The sequence below is a fragment of the Odontesthes bonariensis genome, chromosome 4 (genome assembly GCF_027942865.1).
Source record: "Odontesthes bonariensis isolate fOdoBon6 chromosome 4, fOdoBon6.hap1, whole genome shotgun sequence".
Taxonomy (NCBI): Eukaryota; Metazoa; Chordata; class Actinopteri; order Atheriniformes; family Atherinopsidae; genus Odontesthes; species Odontesthes bonariensis.
The window spans coordinates 39,340,128-39,360,614 of record NC_134509.1 but is presented as its reverse complement, the minus strand read 5'-3'; the positions used below and the strand labels follow the sequence as shown (position 1 = coordinate 39,360,614).

Sequence of the window (20,487 nt, the reverse complement as noted above, 5' to 3'; positions counted from 1 at the left end):
TCCCCAGCTGAGCTGTTTCAGTCTGTATTGCACATGAGTCGGGACCAGGGCTCTCAAGTCTCACGCAATGAGCGTGAGACACACGCATTTCAACAAGTTCACACGCTCACATGCCACACATGCCATTTCTCACGCTGAGAAATGATCAACTTCGTCGCACAGATATTCTAATGGCCGATACTATAAACGAGTCAATGGCAGGTTACTGTGCGCTCCTACAGCTCAGAACTATAGCTCTGGTACAGCTGTCTTGATTTAGCAACCCATCGGCCAATCACAAAATAGAATTTCTCAGCCAATCAGAAAACAGAATTTCTTGTTGCCGGGTGAGGTCTGAAATAGCTTTCAGCTGCAAGCACGCGTGCAGAAGTTGTAGACGAGCTTGAGGTGGAAGAGAACCGTCAGGATCATCAGCAGGTCATATCTTCATTTATTTTAATCTTTTGTTAGTTACTATAGTTTTCCTACTCCTTGTAAAAGACCAATACCTGCCGGTTAAAGTGTTCGTTGGAGTAGTAGGCCTAAATATTCAGCACACACCCTTGACATGAGCAACTTAATGAAAAATGAAAAATATGTAGGAGTGTAATTAGGCTTCCGTGGTTAATTTTTTTCAAAGCTGACCGGTATGAACAGATTCCCAATAAGGCTATCTACAATTGCCAAACTGGTATTAGTTCCGCCACACTGAAATGCTGATGCAGAGAGGGTTTTTTCCATGGTGGGGCTCAATAAAACCAAGACCAGGAACACGTTGGCTCTGAATGGAACTCTGTCATCCATCATGACTGTGAAAATGGCTGTGCTTTAAATGGGAGCCGCCAATATCAGTCATCAAGCATCAAAATCTGCCACAAACACTTACAACAATACTTTGCATAAGACTTTGCATACCTAAAACAATTTATTTTTAAAATATAGCAGAATTTAGTGTAAAAGTGAAGATTTGTGATTTTGATATTAATAAAACAATTTCTTTGTTCTTTAAGTAGCTAGTTTATGGCGATGGGATACTGCAAGGGACCAGCCCCCCCCCCCCCCAAAAAAAACCCGAAAGAAACCTCCGCACACGGCCTGGCCCCTGCCCCGCCCGAATCTCACTCCAAGCAAACTTGAAAACTTGAGAGCCCTGGTCGGGACTGATGCGCCGTGCGCAGCCGTCCGCGTCAGTGACGTGTTAGCCGTTAGCCGTTTAGCGCCACATTCAACACCAAAACGGAACAAAACAATACCCGAGAGAAGAAAAAACACCACCAAGAAGCTAATATGGAGAGCTAGGAGGCCACCGTGTTCATGGTCTGCATGATGGTGATATTAATCATGGACAATCACATCAGGCGTCTAATATCGAGGCTGGAAGAGCTCACAGAGAGAGTCAGGATCAAGCGCAGGCGATACTTCTTCATTTCATGAAGGAAGAAAGGAGAGCAGCGCGCCGCAGACAAAGGAGACAACGTGTAAGTTTAACTTATTAAACACGCGCCGGTTCTGTCTGTGGTATGATGAAACGTTTCAGCCGTGATAGCATGACATGGGGCGTAGCTACCGACCACCACACACCTCCGTCAGATGCGTTCTATAGAAACCATGAAAAGACCCGACCAATTACGTCTCCCAAATTTTATTACAACAACCCCTGGATACGAATACATGCAGAGCAAAAAAAATTACCGAAGCAATTGGAATTTACATCGCATCTGCTATGCGCCCATATTCCACTGTAGAAGAGGCAGGATTCAGATATCTTATTACATGTGCTCGAACCTCGCTACATGCCTCCTTCGGCACTGTACCGAAAATGTACCGAACCGTAGGGTCCAAACCGAGGTACGTACCGAACCGTGAGTTTTTTTTTTGTACCGTTCCACCCCTAGTATGTACGATGAGTAAAGAACAGAGTTTGGTTAATGCTGATGGTGTTTTTTACGTGTTAAGTGCCTCCACCAGGTGGTAGTAATACTTCATATTAGACTCTTGCTTTTCCGAGACAAACTATCTGGTCTTGACACTATGCTCGTCTTCCGAAGTGAAGAGCCAGTTGTTAAAGTATTTTGTTTGAAGCAAGATCGTGTTCCTCTCAAAAGAGCGGGGGTGCTGCACAGCCGCGGGGCCTTTAAAAGTTGAACATTCTAAATGTGACGTCACGAGCGAACAAAGCTACCAAAGTGAATTCTCAAGCGAAGCTTCTCCAGCTACCTCCGCTACCAGGCAGCGTAGGTCGCCCTTGGTGTACACGCAGCATAAGGCTTCCAGTCTAAGGCTTCCAGTCTAAGGCTTCCAGTCTAAGGCTTCCAGTCTAAGGCTTCCAGTCTAAGGCTTCCAGTCAGGTTGGAGAGCTCTGCCACTGAGCAGTACCCTAACCATCCTTTTCTCCTGATCCATGACAGAGAGAGGTGCAGGGCAACAGCAGCACCCACAGGCTGCTTTGCTGTTTCCTTTCTGAGCATTTAATCATGCACACACATTAGCTACAGCATGTGAGCAAGCTAACTGAAATGAGTAAATTGGCTGTTGTTCGATCAAAACAAAGCCCTGGATCTTATTACCCCTCTTTGTCCACTTTGAAATAATAGCTACTATGTCATGGTATGTACTAAAATGTATTATTCCCTGTCAGCTCTTTGATGGCTCAGCAGTTCTGTCACTTCACAGGATATTTAGAGTTGCATGGAACTATGTATGGTGTGCTTCTCAGTGAAATTAAACCAGCAGATGAGATCAAGCAAGATAAGAGCAAGAGAGAACTGAGCTTTTCCAGTGCACCCTGGAGTCAGATGAGGACACGATGGCTGCAGTGTTCTGCAGAATGGCTTTGACCCAGATGAGCAGTGAAGTGCATGTTTGGGGCACGTATGGTACCCAGAGAATGATTTCCGATCTGTGTGAGTATCAGATGTGACAAAACTTTCTCCTTTTCTCTTATGAGATATTGTTGAAGTGAGAATTAAGAGTCACGCTGTGCTTTGAGTTGCTGGAGATCAGGCGTTGGCAACCTTTAACACTCAAAGAGCCATTTGGACCCGGTTTCCACGGAAAAGAAAACACTGAGAGCTGCAAATACTTTTTCACATCTAAGATGAAGATATTTTTTACCTTTCTGCATCCTTAAATGTTCTATTTTCTTCAGATATTTTTCTTCTTTTGCATTTCTCCACACTTGGCCTACCTGGGTCTGAAAGTCTGGATAAATGCACAGCGTTTTGGCCGGCATATACCAGCTTTCGGCGAGCACGACGCATGTTTTGAGCGCCGAAAAATAATAGAATATAATTTTATTTTGATATTTCAAGATCACAATAATCTTCCAATTTAGACCTACAATAAAAAAAACTAACAATCACAAATAAAATACACTTCAGTTGGATACTTTTTAATTTATTTTCCTGCAGCATGAAGAGCCGCGGGTTGCCGACCCCTGCTGTAGATGAGTGAATCGCACTCAGAGCCATGCTGTAGATGGATTCATTATGGGGCAGTATTCCTGTTAAAATTTAAAAATGTCTCATACAATATTCATTTCTTAAAAATCCAGTCAACTACGGAGGAATTGTAGAAAGCAAGTTTCCACTTTTTCGCTTGAGGAATGAAACTTCTCCAGCGGTTTGTATAAAGTGCCCACGTGTGAAAATCTCTGTGTTTGTGTTTGTGCCACCAGAGGTCGAGGCAGAGCCAGCCAGGCAGCCAGGTGAGCGGCCATTGAAGCGGCGCTGTTTCTGGGAGTACAGACGCACTCGAGAGTCGGCCACCAAGAGAAAACTGGGCGGTGACATCCACTGGTCTCTGTCCTGGTCCTCCAGCACTCTGCCCAGTACGCTGTACCGCCGTGAGGGTGAGGACTTCACTGCTGCATCACTCTCACTGCACTCACTGCATTAAGACCATTCATCAGTGAACAAAGTGATGGATTTGTTATTGGTAAAGGAATCGTAAAATTGACCAATCTATGAAGTAAACCCAGGTTTTATGTGGCAGACATTAGGAAGTAACTACGTGAAACTCGAGTGTTTGATTGGTTGGTGATTTCAGGCTAATCGGAGACGTGGATGCTGAACGAATAAGAGCCATGCAGCAGCAGGAGTCGTTTCCTCAGACGAAACGAATCAGATCAGGACCCTCGGGCGTGTGCCCTACATACAACTTTTTTTTTTTTTTTTTTTTCAAACGGAATTTTTCAGCGTTTCTCTGACAAGTGAATGGTTGCATCAGCTTGGCAGCACAGGCCCACATGACACAGTCCATTAAAGTAATCCTGTGAGCAAAGTCACAAACTGCAGAAACGCTAAGATAAGCGGTCCTCTGTATCTTTTAACGGGGGGGGGGGGGTCTTTCCAACAATATTTACTTTGGCAGATCTGAACAGTGTTTGGCTGCATGGTGAAATATGGACCTGCAGAAACACGGGTGGATGGATGATTGTTAAAAAAAGGACGTGCACAGGCACGAAATAACTTAATTCTGTTGTGCTTTGTTCAGGCAAAAAAGGGCGCCGCAAAGCTCGCAAAACGGACGCCAGCGACCTCACCCCCAACCCCCAGAAGCTTCACAACATCGGAGAGCAGCTGCAGAAGCTCAACGCAGCCATCGATGGCATGGGTCCAGTCCACGAGCTGCCTGCTGTAGCCCGAGCCCGCTCCCGCAAGGAGAAGAACAAGCTGGCCTCAAGGTACCGCATGCCCTTTGATGCCCTTTGATGCCCTCCTGCATCTGCTGCGCCGCGTCAGCTCCTCAGGAAGCTTCTGCATTGATTTTGAGCTCTTCAGTGTTGCATCTGAATTATTGGTGGAAAAGAGCCACGCAGGCAGTTCTTGTAAAGACTGGTTTTAGATGATGTTGTGCATTTAAATGTTGACCTCCTAATATTCCTTCTGAATGACGTGGACAGAGAGGAATATAATGAGAAAAAATCTGAGGGAATTGATTTGATTCTCTCAGAGAAACAAGCAGAAGACCTTTAGTCTGCCTCCTCAAAAAACCTGCCTCCATAGGCTTTAATACCTTTAAATTTTTTTTTTTATTACAAAAGCATTACGAATGTGTCCTTGAGGATGTTATACTCACCAGAAAGGAATTTTAAAACGGAGGTCGTGGGCATATTTTTGAGTTGATTAGCTATTTTTAAAGAGTTTAGCCTGGATATTATCCTTCCAGAGTGAGTGAAGGAAGCCTGAAGGGAAGTAGAGGCAAAGCACACAGACTGTGAGATGGAGGGAAGCAGGATGAAAGGCTGACTGGGTGGAAATCAGACGGGACTGAGGAGATGGCTCAAGGAGTTAAATGTGGAGGGACAGATGGGTCATGTAAAGTTCATCTCTGCAGGGAGGGAAGTGGAAAATTATTAAAAAGGACGGGGAATCTGAGATTATCTTTTATTCGACACAACACAAACGCTCCATCTGATGGAAAGTTGGCACAAGAAATGCTGGAAGAAATAAACAAGCAGGGGCCGGGGAGAAGGAAGTTTACTGCTGGAGACTGTGCAGTCCACTCTCACTGTAAAGTCACCGAGTTCATGTTTCAAGTGAATATGCAGGAATTTCATCTGGGAAGATTCCCTTCTTTTTAAAGGCCTATGTGTGGATATATCTGAGCCCAGATCAGGGTCAGCAGTGGGATTATCCTGACTGAACTCCACACCTTTTCCCAATCATATCAAAGTCAACATGCTCAAGGCGATCAGGCGGAAAGAGGAAAAACACTCACCCAGGCTGAACCCAGTGCTGGGAGGATCACATTCTGACCTACTGACTGTACAAAGGTGTGAAGGAAACAAACCCTGACTTTAGAATGCATGTAAACATGTTTGTCCAACCAGTTTCTGGATAAACACTCCCAGATGATGTGGTTGGGGCATGGTGCTCTGTTTGCTCCAAAGTTCCTTCTGTCTGCATCTTTTGGTAAAACCAGTAAAGTGTGAGTGTCCATTAATCCAGCTGAATTCCCAGTAAAGCTGCTCTCGTTCCCATATTTTCCTGTTTCTCTGGTCAAAAACTGGGACTGAAAATCAGCCCGGTAAGACTGTGTGTCAGCTGGTGGCCACTTAAAGCTTTTCCAGACTTTTCCAGAACTATCAATGCTATAACCGCTGCTCTGTGATATCGGACGAGCTGTTCCTTAGATAAGCACATGTTCCATAGATGCTTTGTTCTCACTCTGCTGTCACAGCTCTCCTCCGTGCTTTAAGTGGTCAACTGACTACAAAAGAGCTGTTTAAGTACAGTCCATTTACCAATTATTGCTCTGAACAGTGAGAGGAGAAGCAAATGTCCACCTTCTTAATAAAAAAAAAAACTAATAAACTTCTAACGGCTTGAGACTTTTTTTGGCACCATATTTGTTCAACTGAAGGACCAGTTAGTGTGCCGCCAATGTAAAGCTATCAGTGACTGGAAGCCGCGCACAACACCGACTATCTGAGAGGATATAGCTCCAAAGAAAACAGCCACCAGAGGCCAAAGGGAACTGGTGTAAGAATCAGTGATGTGTGGCCAGCTTGCTGAAAGTTTGTGGAGTTTCACTTGTTTCAGATGGTGAAAATGTGCTCTTTTTGTCCGTGATTTGAGAAGCTGGTAGCTTTGTTAGCCCATCAGAGAGCTCTGTGACTAGTGTCTGCTGCAGGTGGGACGCCCACGCAGCCCTGATCTGAAAAGATTATTTCCCTGTAACACTCTGGGGTTCAGGGGTTTTAACTAGGCTACTTTATATTGATCTATATATGCTGTTTACTGAATGCATCCAGGAGAGCTGCATGATGTGGGAGAGCAGAACAGAAGATGGACCAATCATAGCTTACTCTAACAACCTAGTTCGAATGAAGGTTTGCATGCTGAAACACGAGTGCTGTGACGTTCCCTTCATCACTGAGCAGCTGCTCGGCCGGCACCTGCAGGGACTGTGGAGTTCCTGTACGCCAGCACTGACTTTCATGTAGCTGCCTCCCAGCTGCAGGAGAGCAGAAACACTGCATGCTGCTTCCACTCATCCCCATGAGACCATTTGATACTTCTGCATCCATTTTTCCTGATCACCCAGCTCTCAGAAAGCAGACCGGTTGTATTTTCTCAGTGTGAGGCGGTGCTTCAGAGGAGCAGTGGAGGTTTACAGTCAGTCTCACAGTTTGGAAATGAATCCTTGCTCGTACTACTTAGTGCGAGTCGGCCGACTCTGCAACGGGATCATGCGGTGAACAAGAATACTCGGGGAGAGTTGGCCGTTCCAGAGAGTGACTGTGCTCATTTTACTGTGTTTTCAGGGCCTGCCGGCTGAAGAAGAAAGCCCAGCATGAGGCCAACAAGATCAAGCTCTGGGGGCTCAACCAGGAGTACGGTGAGTGCTGGAGACCAGTTTGATGTTGATGGATTGTGTTCTGCTGACTCTGGGCTTAATCAATCCTTAAATTCATCTGAGTAAACTCTTCATCAGGCTCTTGTTTAGAAGGAATATGTTTTATCGAGGGCTGGGCGAGTTAACTCGTTAATTATTTAACACCGATAAATATTTCATCGCGCATTAACGCAGTATTTTTTATTTATTATTATTTTATTTATTTTATTATTGTAAAAGTCTGTTGCTCACAGGCTTTTATTTTGTAAAAGTCTGTTGCTGTCTGCTGTGGAACAGGAAAAGAAAGTAATCGGCGGATCCACCAAACATGGAGAAGGGTACGGAACTTTTACTCGGCCATTTTCATTTTAAAGTTCTTCCAGACGGCGGAGTCGACAGAACCAAAGTCATCTGTAAACATTGCAAGTTGAATTGTCTTCTCAGCGTAGTAGTTCCAGTCTAAAATATCACTTAAAGGCAAAACACACAACTGATAGCAGCAAGTCATTCAAGGAAACAGACAGTGGAGCGAGGCTTCTACATAAAAACTACATAAAGATGCTGATGTTAAAAGTGTGTTTGCACAACAAATGTTATGGCACTTTCATTCATATGGCAGCACATTTAAAATAAAACTAAATGCTATATACTACTTTTGAATTCATTTTTGGATTTTGTGTACAAATGCGATTAATCGTGATTAATCAGGGAAATCATGTGATTAATTACATTAAAAATTTTAATTGTTTTATCATGACCGTGAAGAGTTATTCCAATTGAAAATGGTTTGGTTTGGTATTGTTTAGTTGTCATATTTGTGGACAGGTGACCTGCAGAGCCTCTTTGGCTGCCTGTCAGGTTTTACAGTTTATTATTAACACCTGCATTTCTAAGTGTCTTTGCTAAAGCACCCAGACCAACCTGGCAACCCAATGCTACCTGCCGTGGTCCACCACTGAAACATCAAAAGTGTCTTTTTCCTCATTTTTTAAGTCCTTTTTTGAGTGTTTTAAAAGACACTGGAAACTGGGTGCATCCATCTACTCTTAACTCGTTCGTTTTTATGGTGTGCGGAGCATGTGAACGGAGCCGAGCGGTAAGAATTTCGCTCCGCCCGTTTCCGCTCCCCGCCCACCGAAAAAACGGATTCCGCTCCGGTGAAATCCGGTGTAGCGGGTTTGTTGCATGACACACGAAGGATTTTTGAAGTGTAGGCTAACAGTTGTGTTAATTGTTGAAGGCACAGGTGAATTCTGGGTGGATTTGTGCATGCCCTGGACTCGTGGGGTGAGCGGCATGGACCAGTCGCTCCGGCCATTTGATTTAAAAACTGTTCACATTCTCCGATGGTGTGATTAATGAGCCCTTTTCACCTGTTTGGCTAAACTCAAGCATCTTATTTCTCTTTCAGTTTCTGTGTAGTAGTTGTAATTGTACTGAAAAATTCAAACCCCGTCTCATTGTAAGATGAAATCCAGTCTTCATAGAGGAGCCATCTGTTTAGGAACTCGTGTAAATGCAGAGCTGATGCTAACAGGAGCACTGCAGAGCATGTAAACACATGGAGTAAGAAAAAAAAGCTGTGACCTCTTTTCTGATAATCAGCACCTCGGCTCTGCCAGATTTCCTGGCTGTCTCCTGCCGCCTTCTCCTCCTCGTCATCATGTAGTTCAGCCTCTTTCCAACCTTACCAGCTTCCTCAGCCCTTTTCTTCTCCTAGTTTTTTTTTTTTTTAACATTCCAAATATTCCTGATCCTGGTCCAGCATTTCTTTCCAAAGGCTTTTGTTGCAGCCCCTACAAACTTTTTGTCCTTTTGTCAGGAAGCTGAACACACTGGCCTCAACCTCACATGTTCATTTGCTTCCTCTCTTCTTGAGAGCATTTTTTTTTCTCCCCTGTTCACTCGTTCCAGCACTGTAATTTCCATCTTTACAAAACATACATTACTCACTCAGTTGCAGATCCAACAAGAAGCCTGAAACAAACAGGACGCTGGCACCATGCCAGTAGTGTGTGTGTGTGTGTGTGTTAAAAACCCGCGGTTCAGACATCGTGCAGTCTTTCGCCCACACACGCATCCATTCACTGAGGAGGAATCCCATCGGTACAGCCTGACAGTAGAGGTGCTGCAGCACCACCAGGTCACATGACTCCTCTGGAAGAGGAGCCAGAATAAGAGGTTGTCCTGTTTCTCAGCATCAAAGTTGACCCACAGATGGTTGGTGTGTGTGTGTGTGTGTGTGTGTGTGTGTGTGTGTGTGTTTGTGTGTGTGTTGGGTCTTTGTTGTGCAGACCAACATGAAGATGACAGATTAGAAAATCCTGTTTGCTGCTCCAAGGCTTCGCTCATTTTCTGGGGGAACTAGATGGAAGTCAGCACCTGGACCGCCAGTAAAATGGTTTTCTTACGGCGGTCTCCCTCAGAGAGCTAACGGACCTGTTTTCAGCTCCGACTGCTTTCACACGCCTCGATAAAGGCAGGACTGTGACGGCTCTCACGCCATTCTGTTTGTGAGATGCACAAACAGGAAGCTGATGCTCCTCTGAGCCCGCAGCAGAGGTGGTCACATGACCCAACTGATGTGTGGGAGACCCGGCAGCCGCTCAGCTGATGCCACGATGCGCCGTTCAGTTCCAACATGCCACCGTTTGGTACATTTGGATACAAAGACGAGCAGCACAGTCCACTGCTAATGGGGTTGAAGGATTTTGCTGGGAACTGTAGTCTGATTATAGTTGAACTTTATCATCTCTAACATGGATGGGATCTAAACGGAGTTGCAACTGAAATCGGTGTGTGTGTGTGGGGGTGTGTGTGTGTGTGAATAGTCTTTTTTTCTTTTTCAGGAACACCCGCTGTCATCACACACATTTTCCTGCTTCATACAGCCGCAGACTTTTCTTCTGGCCTCTGAGGGGTTCCTGTTGAGGCAGTCGGGTCATTGGTCATGTTGAAGACATAAGGGCATATCTGCTAAAGCGGTGTGCCTGACAGACCTTTGCTCTGACTGCGCTCTCCTCTCCTGCTGCTGACTTTTTCTTTACAGTCCTGGTACAATGTTTCCGGTTGGTGGGTTTATTGAGGGGTTTGGTCCCAGTGAGTTTTTGAGTGTCAGTTCATTGCATGGCACAGTTCAGCGCAGCCAGCGGACGGGTTTAGTTTTGTGGACATACGCGGAACGTCCGTAGGGCAGAGCTCTCGTCACCTATTAACTACCTATACTGGATTCAGTCTTGTTGTTTCTGCTTTTAGGTAAAGCGTTACATGAGATAACTCACTAGTCTCCCAAATCAAACCTGGAAGGTCCGCAAGCAACACTGAGCAACATCGGGGCAATGAACTGTCAGTCAAAAACTCATTAAACAATGGTAAAAAAAACCTCTCAATGAACCCTCGCGAGCAGCAGCGGAGTGTTGCCGGGGCAACTGCAGAGACATTGAATAAAAAAACTGTTATTTTATTCACACACACATATCTGTGTCTGTATGTGTCTGGACATATAGTCGGCGTCACTTTTCTCAGCTCAGCTGCTGCGTTTTATTTTGCTTTTCTATTCCTTTTTTTTTTTTTTTTTTTTTTTTTTAAGTTTTCATGATAATTGATGATCATTTAAACTAACATAAATTTTTCCATATTTTCCTCTTCATTTCACAGAAAACCTGTTGGGGGCTCTGCTGCAGATTAAGGAGGTGATCAGACGGCGGGTGGAAAGCAGTGAGGAGGATGACCTGGACGAGCGCGGGATGACCCAACGCCTGGAGGACATCCTCAAAGAGTCCAGCGGTTAGAATCACCACTAAAACACACACACACACACACACACACACACACACACACACACACACACACACACACAGCTTTGAGTCTTCACTAACTTGGTGTAACATTTTGACAAATACATTTCAGAACATGTAATGACGCGTCAGCCTCTTCTCTTTCCATTTCACCGATCGTGACGCCTTCAGGTCCCTTAGTTGCTGGGCGGACCAAAGACTTTGTGCAGAGGATTTTGGCGGCCAGCGCGAGCAGTCAGAACCAGCGCAAAGAGTCTCTGCAGGTGGGAGATGAAGCTGCAGGGTAGAGCCACGCTGCACTCCTCTTCCTCCACAGCCCTGTCCAAGCACCGCCCTGACCCGCCCTGACCTGGGACAGCTTCTCTACACCTGCTCCGCTCTCATACTGTGCACACTTGAGGAAGAGATGGAGGCATGGACAGGCTGGGAGATGGGAGGAGGAATGAGAAGCTGCTCCTTCATGGCTGCTCCTGGTCCTCTGCTGTCTGCTCTCCTGGAACAGCAGCTGTCTTCACTGCTCTGTCCCTGCAGCTGCACCATAACACCACCAGGCCAGAGCTGCTGCTGACATCTCTGTGTTCTTTCTTCTTCTTCTTCTTCTTCTGTGTGTGCGTGTGTGTGTGTAATATACTGTATGAGTGTGTATGATGTTCCTTTTTCCCTCCGTGTGCTGTATGCGTTTCCCATTGTGCCTATGAATAGACATTGCACTGTTTTGTAGATGGTCGTAGTTGTCGGCAGGGGATTGGTAGTGAGCAGAGGGCGAGGGGGCGCCTGAGGATGGAGGAAGTTCTACAGTGAGGAGGTGGGAGGCGCCCAAGTCCAGAAAACAGAAGTTTTCTCATGTGACTGTGCTCCTGTAGACTTACTGCACACCATTGGCATCTGACATGTCAGCAAGTGTTGTTACACCATGGTAAAGTTAAAAAAAAAAATTTAAAAAGTGAAAATGGCACCTTAATTCAAACTGACCAAAGATGACTGCTAATGTTTAAGCACCTGGACACTAAAAGCTCTCACTGCTTCAGATGCTGCCTGCCATCAGCACATGACTTTGATTTAGAAAGAGAAGGAAGAGGCCAAACACTTGACCAGCATGCTCCCATCACCCATCTCTGATTCCTTTCACCTAAATGCACTCCAGCCGTGCACGTGAGAGGCTGTGGTGTGGTGTGGCTCTGCAGCCGGGTGCTCCTTATTCTCATCTGCAGTGGCTTCATTTGAACCCACAAAAGGGAAGTGTCCCCAGCGTGTCCCCCCGAGCTCTCTCCTCAACCCCTGACCCACTTATGTAGCTCAACTTCCTGAATTGCGATGACAAATAGAAAAAACACTTGTAGTTCTAGACAGCGAAAAAGTCTCTTCTGTTGTTTTTTTGAATGATGATTTTGTTGTGATTTGGCAAAGCCACAGCCCACAAAGTGGGTGTCAGTCATGTGAATTTGAGAAAATCTGCCTTTCTTCTGTGGTTTTCGCTTAAGCTGTAGACCAACCTGTCCACGCTCTCTAAATATTGTTGGACATAAAAACAAATCATAGTCAGTGACCCTTTGAATTGCACTGTGGTAAGAGCAACTAAGCACCTTTTGAAGAGGGCCTCAGATCCTCCAAAGGAGGGAAATAAAGACTCTTGGCACCTTTTTATAGAGACGGACATGGATTTAGAGACTTGAGAGCGCCCGGCGCTTTGGGACCGGCCGGTGGCTTGGCTTTGTGTCAGTACGGTGCTACTATATCATTAGAAGATGAAGAGCAATGCAAACCTGTGTGGGGGCTGGAGGCAGTAACTGCTGACTGGGGTTTGTCCTGCGAGCATGTGCTGCAGTAATGGGCAGTTTGTTTGCATAATGACGCCTTTCTGAAGTGCCTGGAGTTTAAAGCCAATGGGACCTGTTATTATGCCTGATCCTAAATCCTGTTACAAGGTAAAACCAAACCTATGACTACTGCATCAGGCTTGGCCTCACTTGACTTTATTAAGAAGGAAAAAAAAATGCAGGCTTGTCCTGGGTCGTGTCACCTGTTCAGCCAAAAGAAGGTTCCAAAGTATTTTCCTCTCGGATGACACGTATGTGTGGAGAGGAGCTGGCACTGGTCTCTGTCATCACCTCTGGGAAACTTGCACGCAAGAGTGACCGTAGGCCGAGCAGTTTCCTTTTGTTTTCCAACCTTGACGAGCAGCCTATCTGAGCTGCATTCCAAAGCTGCTGCACTTAAACCTGCTGCTTCCCTCCTGTTGAAAACTCATTTCTCACCTGAGCCAGGAGGGAAGCAGTCGACCTTAAGCTCTTTCTCCCTCTTTGAAAGCTGTGGACAGAGGAGCTCAGAGGTTATTGTTGCTACTGTTTTAGTTGTTCTGCCCTTTAAATTATGAGAAATGTTGCTGTTGGTCATTGAAGTTTAAGATGTTGTCCAACCGGCCTGTCATTTTCACTCTGAATGCAAAAGTTTGTCTTGATGCTTCCTCTCGTTCAAAGCCGAACATCATCTGCTGCTGAGCTGAAGAGAAAACGCATCGGTGGATTTTTAACACTTAGCGGGAGGGTATAAGGGTGTAGCATCTCTCCTGAAGGTGCTGTGGACTGTCCCTTTAACTGCAAAGCTTTAATGAGGAGTGGCAACTCTATACAAGGCCTCCCGTCTCTGCTGCCATGCCCCTTTCAGTTTCCCAGACTGTTTCTGTTTCCTTGCACCTGGAAGAAGCAGATAAGTGAGGGAAACTTTCCTTTGGTTGTTTGTGACTGTCCTATCAGGATGACCTCAGCCGGGGTCCACCGAGCTGTGGGGTCCAGTGTGCAGCATGCTCTTATTTTTTATTTTATTTTTTATGCTCTCCAGCTCTGGCCTGATATTGACCATGACTCTGCATAAACTGGACGGTCCTTTTTGTAACTTCCTCGCTGGGTGTCACTGTCCATCGGTCTGAAACTGGCCTCTCACTGAGGCACATGTCTGCCTTCTTCTGAGAAAGTTTTTTTTTGTGTGACCCATCTCAGCTGTTGAGGGGATGTGATGGTCCGAAACCTTGAAGCCCTCTTCTGTGGAATATACCCAGACTGAGCTCACAGGCAGAATAATGAGGCTGCTAATGAAGAAGTCTGTTGCTGCTCTGCTGCCGTTGTTGCTAGTCCACTGGAAGCCTGATCAGACTCCACCAGTCTGGGTTGTTATGTGTCCGAATCGAGAGAGGATTCTTCCCACATATGCTATAAGCTGTTACAGATACACAAAAGACATAAAATGGCTAAAAACTTCTATTCAGTGTGGTTGAAAAACTCAGAAAAACAGGTGAAGAGCTCTGCTGCTTGGAGGCGCCCCACCGTAGAATGCCTTCAGTGGATGTTTGATCCGCAGCAAAGGCCTGATGGAGCAGCCCCATCAGTCATTAAATGTGTAGAACCAGCAAACTGTTCCTGTTCTCAGCTTCAGATGACATGGTCTGTTGTTTTTTCACCTTAAACTGGAAAAAAAAAAAAAGGGTTTGGGGCTGTCTTTGATATTGCTCCCATGTTTTTCCCAACTTGGAATATCTCAACTTGAGTCGAAGTGGATCAGGCAGCCTAAGAGTGAAGGCTTTCTGAAAGTACTGGCCTTTATGTGGATCTTTGGGGCCGGTGGACGTGGCCGGATGAATAGACCCATCGGTAAGCTAACACTGGTGGGATGTTGCTGACCTCTGGGTGCCTGTCCCCACTCTGCTCCACTGCTCACGTTGTTAGACACTGGGGCTTCTCCCATTTCAAAGGCGATGTGTTTCCATGCAGAGGAGCCGGGGGACGCAGCACTCAGCCAGGGCCCCTGAGCAGTTTATCCGAAGCCTTTTAATCTGCACCACCACCTCCGCCCGCTGTCGCTCTGCCAGCTGCAGGGGAGGCCTCCTCCTTTGTGTCACAGACCTGAACGGGATGGGGGCAGGTGTCAGTTAGACCAGCAGGAGGTGTGCTTCCTGCATCAGGGAAGCTGAGGCCAGCTCCTGTGACTGCTGCTCATGTCTTATCATTAGATTGAAATAACTGAGCAGGACTCTGCTGGGATCAAAGGTTAAGAATGCTTGAGGATTCTTATGCAAGACAGAACCCGTTTCCTCTGTGCTTCTTGCCATAAGGACGCGTTCAGCCAAAGTTGGAGCGTATCCACGTTTTCACACGAGGCATCGTGTTGGGTGTGGGGACAGAAATCGCTGGATTGACGAGAAACATGAATGAAGACCAGATGATATCATGCTTTTAAGGTTAAAAAAAACCAGTTGATATTTCAGTAAATCTCTGCAGCTTTGCTGACTGTGATGAGAGGATTGATACTGTTGCTCCCTGATGTGAGACACGCCTGCTCAGGTCAGGCACCTCAGGTGCAGGTACCATGCATCAACAAATTCTGGACAGATTTTTATGAAATTCTGCTTGTAAACATGAGAATTTGCACCTAATGCATGTTACTACTTTGAATTACATATGGACTCAACTCTTTCAAAAACATTTATTTACTGTTTCAGCCTCTGAATTCCTCCAGAAATGAAGAATTCTGAACCGCCTGATTACTTGAAAATGTATAAATGGGCCGATTTAAATTTCGGTCCAGAGATATTCTGAAAATCCTTAGACACATGGAAGGCCCAGCTCTGCAGGCTGCACAGGTGCCACTGCACAAGCAAACCTTTTTTACGTCTTCTTCTTTTTAATCACCAAATCTCACAGTAAAAACAGTGAGTTTTCACAACAGAACATGGAACACGTATCATATATGGAAAGTGACGCATTTTATTATTTCATTAAAAACATCAGCTCATCTGGAATTTAATGGCAGCAACATGTCTCTAAAAGCTGGGACAGGTCCATGTTTCCCACTGTGTAGCATCCCCTCCTCTTTTAACAACATCTGTAAACATCTGGAACTGAGGAGACCAGCTGCTGGACCTTTGGGAGAGGAATGTTGTCCCATTCCTGTCTGATAAAGGATTCTAGCTGCTCAGCAGTCAGTTGGTGAAAGGTCTGGACTGCAGGCAGGTCAGTCCACCACCCGGACTCTTGCTGTTGGAATAGATGCAGGATGTAGTTTAACATTGTCTTGCTGAAATGTGCAAGGCCTTCCCTGAATAAGATGACATCTGGATGGGAGCAGATGCTGCTCTAAAACCTGTTTATACCTTTGAGCTTTGATGGAACCTTTCCAGATGTGCAGGTTTCCAGTTCCATAGGAACTAATGCCCCCCATACCATCAGAGATTCAGGCTTTGAACTGAGAGCTGATAACGAGCTGGATGGTCCCTCCCCTCTTTAGTCTGGAGGACACGGTGTGTCTCACATCAGGCAGTGACAGACGCCACTCTCACGTCTGATTTTTCAGTATGGCGCTACAGCTGGGGTCAGGTTCGGGTTGGGTTAGCTGAAGCAGCTTGGTGTAAAGACTGAAGACTTCCAGCCTCAGGGCACCATAGTCTGCCTGCCAGCAGCTCTGAATCTGTCATGGATTTGCTCTTTTCTAACCTGAACATGCAGTACATGCACATGATCATTGAACCTTTTAACCACCAGCAGTCTGTGAGATTCTGCTCATTGGCAGACAGATGTTCAGTTCCATGTTGCAAATGTGATGGTGATATATGAGATGCTCCATGTGGCGTTTTAACCAAAACTAAGTCAGTTGTTTGAAAGCCAAAGGTCAGTCATGGATGTGAGCAGGGAAGGGCAAAAATCCACTGAGTAATCACATGGCTGTTGGTTCTGGATTCTGTTGAAGATGTGCTGAACGACGGGAGGAAGGGAGAGGAAAGAGACTAGCAAACATTCCACGATGCCATGTACAGCAACCCGAGCCCTGCATCCCTGTCTGTCTTTCAGTACTCACAGTACTACAGTGATACTTTGGACCTGTTAACACATTAACACATCTTTATGTACAACTTCTTTGTCAGTTAGTAACCTTTTAGGAAAATAGTACACAAAGTGGAGAAAAAAAATACAAGAAGTGCCGTACAAATAGAAGCCTAATATTTTTGTTTTGTGTGAGTGTACTGTACTCCTGTATATTGTATATTTTAATATTTATATGCAGCTGTTGTATTAAAGTATATTTTTAAAATAAAACCTGTGTTTGTGTTATGGTTGGGGAAAAAAAAGAAAATCCAATTTTTTGCATGATTTTCTGAGAGTCTAATTTGACTTGCTAATTATTCTTGGTGTTAACTGCGACAGTGAGGTGAGGCTTTTGGTCTGTTTATTCATCACGTCCTGCAGCAGGATGTTAACAGTTCCAAACTGCTGCTCATCATCACCTACAGGACTACAGCATCACTGGTGATGTGTGCATAGCTTCAAAGCTGTGCCATGCACTGGCAGCAGTGTCCTTACAGGGTAACCATGATCCTCACACTGCTTTTGTGCTGGCAGGTGTTTGTCCTCAAGTTGTTTTAAGTTCAGTATCTCCTATTCAGCCTTAATATTTTTAAGTACAAGCTCTAATCACCACAGTCTCACTGAATTCACCAAGTTGATTTTCCTCTGAAAGCAAAACTCCCTGGGTGATCAAATTTAAATTGTCAGTTCATCTCACTTTAGCTCACATTTACTATCAACTATTGTTTTAATTCTTTTTTTTTTTTTTTTTTTTTTTTTTTTTTAACTGTTATACAAACATCACGAACAGGACAGAGGAAATTTAGTCATAATAGTAATAATAACGACATGAAAATGTTTATTCAGACAGGTTATGTCAACATATGATTGCAATCTTGATTCAGTCCAAAAGCAGCCTCCATGATGGGGGGCAAAGATGGGCAGAGAATCTCCAGTTTGTCCACGAATATGTGAGAAAATCATTGAACTGTTTAAAAACGATGTTCTTTGTAGAAGAATTGGAAGGGATTTGAATATTTCTCCCTATACAGTGCAGAATAGCATTAACGTATCATTAACAAGGAATCGGTGTGTAAAGGACAAGGGATTCAAGCCTAAGATGGACACCCGTGATCTCTGATCCCTCAGACGGCATCTGCATCAAGAACCGTCATTCATCAACAGCTGATAGTTCTACATGGGCAAGGGAATACTGTGGGAAAACTTTGTCAAGCGCTACAGAGTTCCATTCACAAACTTTACTGCGCAGAAAAGAAGCCTGATGTTAACCTGGTCCACTTCTCTGGGATGGAAAGTTTGAGCACATTTCACCGATTTCAGCCTCACTCCACTGGCTACCTGTCCATTTTAGAATTTATTTTAAAATTATTTTATTTGCTTTTAAATCCCTAAATGGTCTTGCCCCAGTGTTACTCTCTGAACTCCTGCACCCCTACACACCCAGCCGATCCCTCAGGTCAGCTGACCAGCTGCTCCTGAGGGTTCCCAAAACCAGGCTGAAGCTCAGAGAGGACCGAGCATTCTCGGTTGCAGCTCCCAAATTGTGGAATGAACTGCAACTGCACATTAGACAGGCCTCCTAACTGTCTAATTTTAAAACTCTTCTTAAAACGCACCTCTTTTCCTTGGCTTTAAATACTACGTAGGCTGTTGATTTTATGTTCACATATTTTATTTGGGGTGTCTATTTATTTATTATGTATTATTGTATTTATTTTTGTACAGCACTTTGGAAACCTTTGTGTTTATTTAAACTGTGCTTTATAAATAAAGTGGATTGGATGGAGCGTCACACGGTGGAAACGTGTGCTGTGGTCAGAGTGATCAGTGTTCCAGATCTTTGTTGGAAGAAATGGACGCCGTGTGCTCCGGAGCAAAGAGAAAAAGGAGCTTCTGTGATGGCAGCATTAATGCAGAAAAGTTCACTGACATATTACAGCAACATATACTGCCTTCACCACCACATCTTTTCCAGGGACGTCCATGCATTGTTCAACAGGACAACATAAAACCACATTCTGCACACGTTCCAAAAGGCATGGCTGAGGAAGAAGAGGGTACCGGTGCTGGACTGGCCCACCTGCAGTCCTGACCTGTCCCCAAACTCTGAAACAACCACCCCCCCGTGCTGCTGCACACCTGAAGATGCGTTTGCAGGAAGAATGGGACAAAATGACAGCTGAAACGCTTCACTTGGAATCCTCACTGTCAGAACGTCTTTAAGTGTTGGGAGAACTAATGGAGACATTTCCTGTCCTATCCTTTTGTGATTTGGAGTTCTACATTACTATTTGATTCATAGAAAAACACTAAAGAAAGAACTATAATCACTATAATCAGTCCAAAAGGCACCTAAATGTAGTTGGTGTAGTTCCGGTTGTGTCTGTGCTCACTGATACTGTGAGAGCAGTAGTTTCTTTGATCAATTAAAAACTGTTTCGATACAACTCTGCTCACAGAAGGCTGGGAGTGAAATCAAGAAGTGTGGTGCAGCGGTGACCTTTCACAAGCATTAAAAAGAGGACGTGCGTTGGATCACGGATGAGACCATCATCAGACATGTGGAGGAACAGCTCCTTCCTGAAAGCCTGCCAAGTTAACAGTTTGTCTTTTCTTTTGAGCAGCATGTCCAGTTTCAGCTTTTTTTGTGGAATATTTCACACGATAAGTCACCTTGTACCATCCATCCATCTTCTATACCTGCTGAATCCATCAGTCGGGTCGTGGGGGGGCTGGAGCCTATCCCAGCGGTCATCGGGGGAGAGGCAGGGTACACCCTGGACAGATCACCAGTCCATCACAGGGCCACACAGAGACAAACCAGACAAACACACACACACACTTACTCCTTAGGACAATTCTTTAGGGACACCAATGAACCTAACATGCATGTTTTTGGACAGCGGGAGGAAGCCAGAGTACCCGGAGAGAACATGCAGACTCCACACAGAAAGGCCCCAGCTGGGAGTTGAACCTGGAACCCTCTTGCTGTGAGGTGATGGTGCTAACCAGCACACCACCGTGCAGTTTCCACCTTGTACCATTTAAAAATAATAAATACCATGTGTTGATATTTTATTGTAAGTGACAGATTCCATTCAATTCGATTGTTTTCAGTAACCAACAACGTTAGCTTAGTAATCATTCTTCAATGGCATTCATCGTCTTGTTCTCAAATCTATCCACGAGAAAGTTGTCATTAAATGCTGCTTTTTTCATGTTCAGTCACCGTGTGAACCCGACATGTTTGTGGAGGTGGGCTTCAGATAACGTCAGCAGGTGGGCTGGTTCGGCTGCAGATCTTCTTTTCTTTACTTTGCCCCTCTTATCCTAGCCTGACTACGTCATACTCACGATTCTAGTCAGAATGTGAGTCTGATACCGCTCAATAGAGATTTGAGTATGGGGCGTGTTTCAACCGAACCAGGAGAAAAAATGCCTCTTCGCTCAATTGGATAGACCTACAACCAATCAGAGCAACATAGTATGTGACGTAGATTTAGCGACACACACTTGTT

At 45.1% G+C, this 20,487-nt stretch overlaps 1 protein-coding gene across 1 annotated transcript in view; it reads left to right on the top strand.

The window, feature by feature from the left end:
* The window catches only part of LOC142379169 (uncharacterized), a 28,634-nt gene extending 11,434 nt beyond the window's left edge, over positions 1-17,200 (top strand). The window contains exons 7-11 of the mRNA XM_075464301.1: positions 3,656-3,829; positions 4,474-4,663; positions 7,250-7,323; positions 10,978-11,106; positions 11,289-17,200. Coding sequence (XP_075320416.1) covers positions 3,656-3,829; positions 4,474-4,663; positions 7,250-7,323; positions 10,978-11,106; positions 11,289-11,404 — 683 coding nt within the window. The 3' untranslated portion in view covers positions 11,405-17,200. The remainder of the gene's footprint in view (positions 1-3,655; positions 3,830-4,473; positions 4,664-7,249; positions 7,324-10,977; positions 11,107-11,288) is intronic.
* The last annotated feature ends 3,287 nt before the right edge of the window (positions 17,201-20,487 follow it).